This window comes from Bidens hawaiensis, unplaced genomic scaffold (genome assembly GCF_021521415.1).
Source record: "Bidens hawaiensis isolate Kalapana, Puna unplaced genomic scaffold, B.hawaiensis_p1.1 tig00003988_1, whole genome shotgun sequence".
Lineage (NCBI taxonomy): Eukaryota > Viridiplantae > Streptophyta > Magnoliopsida > Asterales > Asteraceae > Bidens > Bidens hawaiensis.
Genome location: NW_027491233.1, coordinates 2,149,558 through 2,154,343, shown reverse-complemented (window position 1 = coordinate 2,154,343; position 4,786 = coordinate 2,149,558). Strand labels below are relative to the sequence as shown.

At 37.9% G+C, this 4,786-nt stretch overlaps 1 protein-coding gene across 1 annotated transcript; it reads left to right on the top strand.

Moving 5' to 3' along the window:
* Nucleotides 1-273: 273 nt before the first annotated feature.
* On the top strand, nucleotides 274-2,300 carry LOC143624896 (protein FAR1-RELATED SEQUENCE 2-like). The gene is made up of 4 exons (XM_077095393.1): nucleotides 274-399; nucleotides 499-897; nucleotides 1,194-1,559; nucleotides 1,842-2,300. The coding sequence occupies exons 1-4, from the start codon at nucleotides 274-276 to the stop codon at nucleotides 2,298-2,300; spliced, it is 1,350 nt and encodes a 449-aa protein (XP_076951508.1).
* The last annotated feature ends 2,486 nt before the right edge of the window (nucleotides 2,301-4,786 follow it).

The window sequence follows — 4,786 nt, the reverse complement described above, 5'->3', positions numbered from 1 at the left end:
CCTGACCAGGTTATTTAGTGGGTTTATATAGTACAACTGCGCGTTAGTTATTTTTTAAATATTATACGTTGCCTTGCTAAATATTTTTTATCAGGGGTATATCATATACGGCGGTAGTCACCCTTCGTGGCCGGAAGATAATAGGACATCGTCGAATACATATGAGGCCAGAGTCGAGGAGTCTTATGGTCAGTATTCGCAGCAGTTACATGTAGACGGTCCGTATTACGGAATCCAGAATTCGTATCAGTTACCTTTAGGAGAGAAACCAACATGTCAAAACCAGTCACGAGCAACGTCGTTGATGGCATTCAAGAGGCTCACGGTGAAGGAGGCGATGACGATGTTGATGATGATGATGATGGTGATCGTTACATACGGGAGATGACATTTTCTTATGTAACTAATAATGTATGACCTATTTTTTAAAAAAAAATTATTATTATTCTTTTTCAACACGTTACTAAATATTACTTTATATTCATTGGTTGATATCAGTATTTTGATTCTGTTGCTGAGTTTGTGGATTGGGTTAAGAAGACAGGACGTGTGCATGGTTGTGTTATCTCAGTCCAACGTTCAAGGGACAGAAGTGTTGAACTTGTATGCAATCGAGGCGGGGAACCAAAATTCAAGGCAACGGTGAGGCATACCAGGAGTATTAAAAGGGGTTGTCCATCTAAAGTTGTCGGGAGGTACAACGCGCCAGGTGGTTTTTGGAAGCCAGAGGTTGTCAACGAGACGCACAACCACGATCCCGTTTTGTTTGAGGAGGGGCACCCGACACTAAGGAAACTGACCGACGAGGAAATTGATATGGTTGCGACGTTGCATAGGCAGGGTCTGAGGCCTGCTAAAATTAAGTCAGCCATAAAGAAAAGCTTTCCCGGTAACAATGTATTACTAGGGATATATACAACGTCGTGAAGCTTGTTGATGACCAAGATAAAATTGGTGACACCCCAATGCAGGTACTTGTTGTTAGAATATTTTTATTTTGTAAGTGTCTTTTTAATATATATTATTTTGAATATATATTGTTTTGTTTTATCATATATAAAATATATATATTCTGTAAGATTTAATAAGAATATTATTTATAATATCATTTTATTATAATAATTTTATTATAATTCTGATGTTTAATAAGAATATTTGTAATATTTATTAATTTTTTGTTAAACCCAATGTAGGTACTTGAAAACTTTCTTCAAACCCATGGGTTTACCTTTTACACAAGGGAGAATTTTTCCACCAATAGGACGGAGAATGTTTTCTTTTGTCACGAGAAGTCGCATACCATGTGGCGTGCGTTCCCAGATTTGTTGTTGATTGACACGACGTACAACACCAACATGTACAAGTGGCCGTTCGTTCAGTTTGTTGGTGTGACGTCGACATCAAAGTCTTTCTCTATTGTGCACGCAGTTATCTTTAGGGAGCAAGAGTGTAACTTCACATGGGCCCTGGAACGACTTAAAGACATGCTCGTCGATTGTAGGGAGCCGCGTGTCATCGTGACTGACAAGGACCAAGCCTTGATGAATTCCTGTGAAACAGTCTTTCCCAATGCTACCAAAAACCTTTGTAGGTGGCACATCATGTAGAACATACTAGAAAAAACATAAGAGTCTTTTCAGACAGATATCTTTAAATCATTCTCTTACTGGTGGATAGTACTGTATGAGTCGCCAACAAAATCTATGTACGACTACAACTGCGGTCAAATGGAAGCAACGTTAGCTGGACACGGCAGACGTGGTAAGTCTTTGTCCTGTATGTACACATGATTTTAGATTCTAGTTGTACATTGCCAATTTTTTTTTATTATTTGTTTGTAGAGGCTTGGTATTATATTCGCAACACACTGGTTGGTACCCTACAAAGAGAAGTTCGTGTCCTGCTGGATTGACGACCGACTAAACTTCGGCGAGCATACAAGAAACATAGTAGAGGGCCAGCACGCAAACTTGAAGAGATACCTTTCGGGGACGAACAATTCGCTAGACTCTATTGCGGCGTTTGCCCTTGAATTCGTGAATTCCCAAATGGAAGAAATCAGTGCGACCCTTGAAGACTCCCGTGTTAGGATCAAGAAGTACCATAAGTTCACTTTGTTTGAAAAACTACATAATAGTGTGTCACCTTTTGCTATCGCTAAACTTGACAAAGAGCTGACCTTGCTTGACACATTGCAAGATATGGGGGCGAGTGCGACCACCGGTTACAAACATCATAGGGCTTGCCGTGTGCTTGTAAGCTTAACTGGTACACTATTCACAATATACGTATTCCATTAAAATACATAGACCCCTTTTGGAGGAAGCTCGATTTCAGTCCGGCGTTTGTTCGACACGAAGAACCAGACTATGAAGCGGAATTGGAAGATGTGAAAAAACAAGTTCTAGGACTAAACAACCGAATGCAAAAAAAAAGAGTCTATTCTCAAAGATAATGTCTGTTCTTCCTGGGAAATCAAACAAGGAGGAGCCTGAGAAACGAGAGGACCCTAGGGGGCGTCCAAATCTAAACCAACATGCTAAGAAAAGAGAAACCCCTAGACAGAGCTCGTACTCCCCGTCCCCGTCAACTGATACCCACAGACGCATGTCGTACTCCCCGTCCCCGTCAACTCCTACGCCCCCTCCCCGTCTTTTGATCCCCACAGACACAGCTCCTATGCCCCCTCTCTGTCAAGGGAACCAACACCCGAAACCCCCATCTATTCGTTGTCATGTTCCCAGTCAAAGTCTCAGGCCCGGTTTAAGATACCTAAATCACCGAAACACTCATCTAAAAAGCAAGAGACTCCAACCGACCTTGGTTTTCCATTACTGCGTGACCCAAAGGGCGTCCCAATCATAGAAAGTTATAGGCACATCATTCCCACCTGGGCATACCCGTTCATTTCAGGAATAACAGATGTAAAGCCATATGGTAATTGCGGTTTCAGAGCAATCGCTGTCGGCTTAGGCATGCGTCAAATGAACTGGAAAGAGGTCAGAGCAAGCATGAGGAATGAGATGGACACTAACAAATCGTGGTGGAGGCACATGTTGAACTACGAGATAACCGGTAATTATGACACGGTTCGTGATTCGCTGGACTACTCAACGTCTGCTTTATTCAAGCAAAAGAGTAGGTGGTTTACGTTACCTGGGCACGGACACGTAGTGGCTCAGACGTATGACTGTTTTTAATCAATCTCCATCTGACTTCCAGTGAGAGTTACTTCCCAATGAGAATGAGTCCGGAACCACTATCTCAGATTCCGGTAATAGTAGTCTTAAATGTTAAGGATAATCATTGGCTCAACATACAATTAGAAAGGAATTTCCCCGTGCCGCTACCAGCACGTCAATGGGAAGGATACGCCAACGAAGCGACACACGAATGGAGGTCTTTGTACGAAGATCGTATAAAAGAGTATCTGCGAATAAAGGAAACTTGGCGAGTGCAAACTGAAGAGCCAATTTATTTAGGATGATTTGTAAAATGTTTGAGATACTATCAATAAAATGTTTTGTATTATTGTGAATAATTAGGAATAAAATGTTTGTGTTATCAACAATTTTTAAATAAAAATAACTTGATAAAATGTATAATTTAAAAATAATATATTTTTTAAATAAATATATTTGATAATATATTTGTTTAAAAAAATAAAACATGATAAAATATACAACTTAAAAATAATATATTTATTAACATAATATTTTCGATATTTAAAAATATAAAACATGATAAAAAATTATTTAAAAATATAAAACCTGATATTTAAAATTATACTTTCGATAATATATTTTTTTAAAAAAAAGTAAAATTATCATGATAAAATATAATTTAAAAATAATATAAAATAGTACCAGAAATATTAAAATAATCATAAATATCTTCAAAAGTATATCAGATCCGCCGCGGATTCTGCTATAGATCAGATTCGCGGCCGATTGATCGATCCGCGGCGGATCTAATCTATTTTTTTGAAGATGTTAAATACCCACGGGTTCTAACCGTTCAACTTGTCAAAACCACAATAAACGCTCAACCTTTCACTCAAAACATCATCAGATTATACCACCAAAACCACCACCACCACTAGAAAATAATGACGACTGGGTCCGAAAATTGCATCTACACAGCCATAATAATTTCGTTCTGAAATACTGGTGGCTGTGTGAATGTTATTTTAGAGTCCGTTTTTATTACAAAATAAAGGCCTAGATAAGACCATATGTTGGCGGAAAATAATGACGACGGAGTCCGAAAATAGCATCTACACAACCATAATAATTTCGTTCTGAAATAGTGGTGGCTGTGTGAATGTTATTTTGGAGTCCGTTATTATTACAAAATAACAATAATATATATAAAATAGATTTTTAAAATATATATTTATCAAATTACATATATATTAAAAATAATAGTGTTGACCGTATAAAATAGAAAATATAAAATAATATATATAAAATAGATTTTAAAAATATATATTTTTCAAACTTGTTTTTTTTTGCATTCGGTTGTTTACATATATTTTAAAAATAATAGTTATGACTGTGTAGATGCTATTTTGAACTTTTGAGCTATCAGTGCAACTGCCGAGAGCAGGCGAAACACTTTAGTAGCCCCCCTTCATATATCCCAACAGTGTCCTTTATTGGGGATTGTGGCGAAAAGCACTGGTCATCCACATAATAAAGTCCTGTATCAACCTCCATGGGGTTTCCAGTATCAAGGAAGATGGCACCGATCTTTGGTTTTTGATGAATTCGGTGTCACCCCAAAT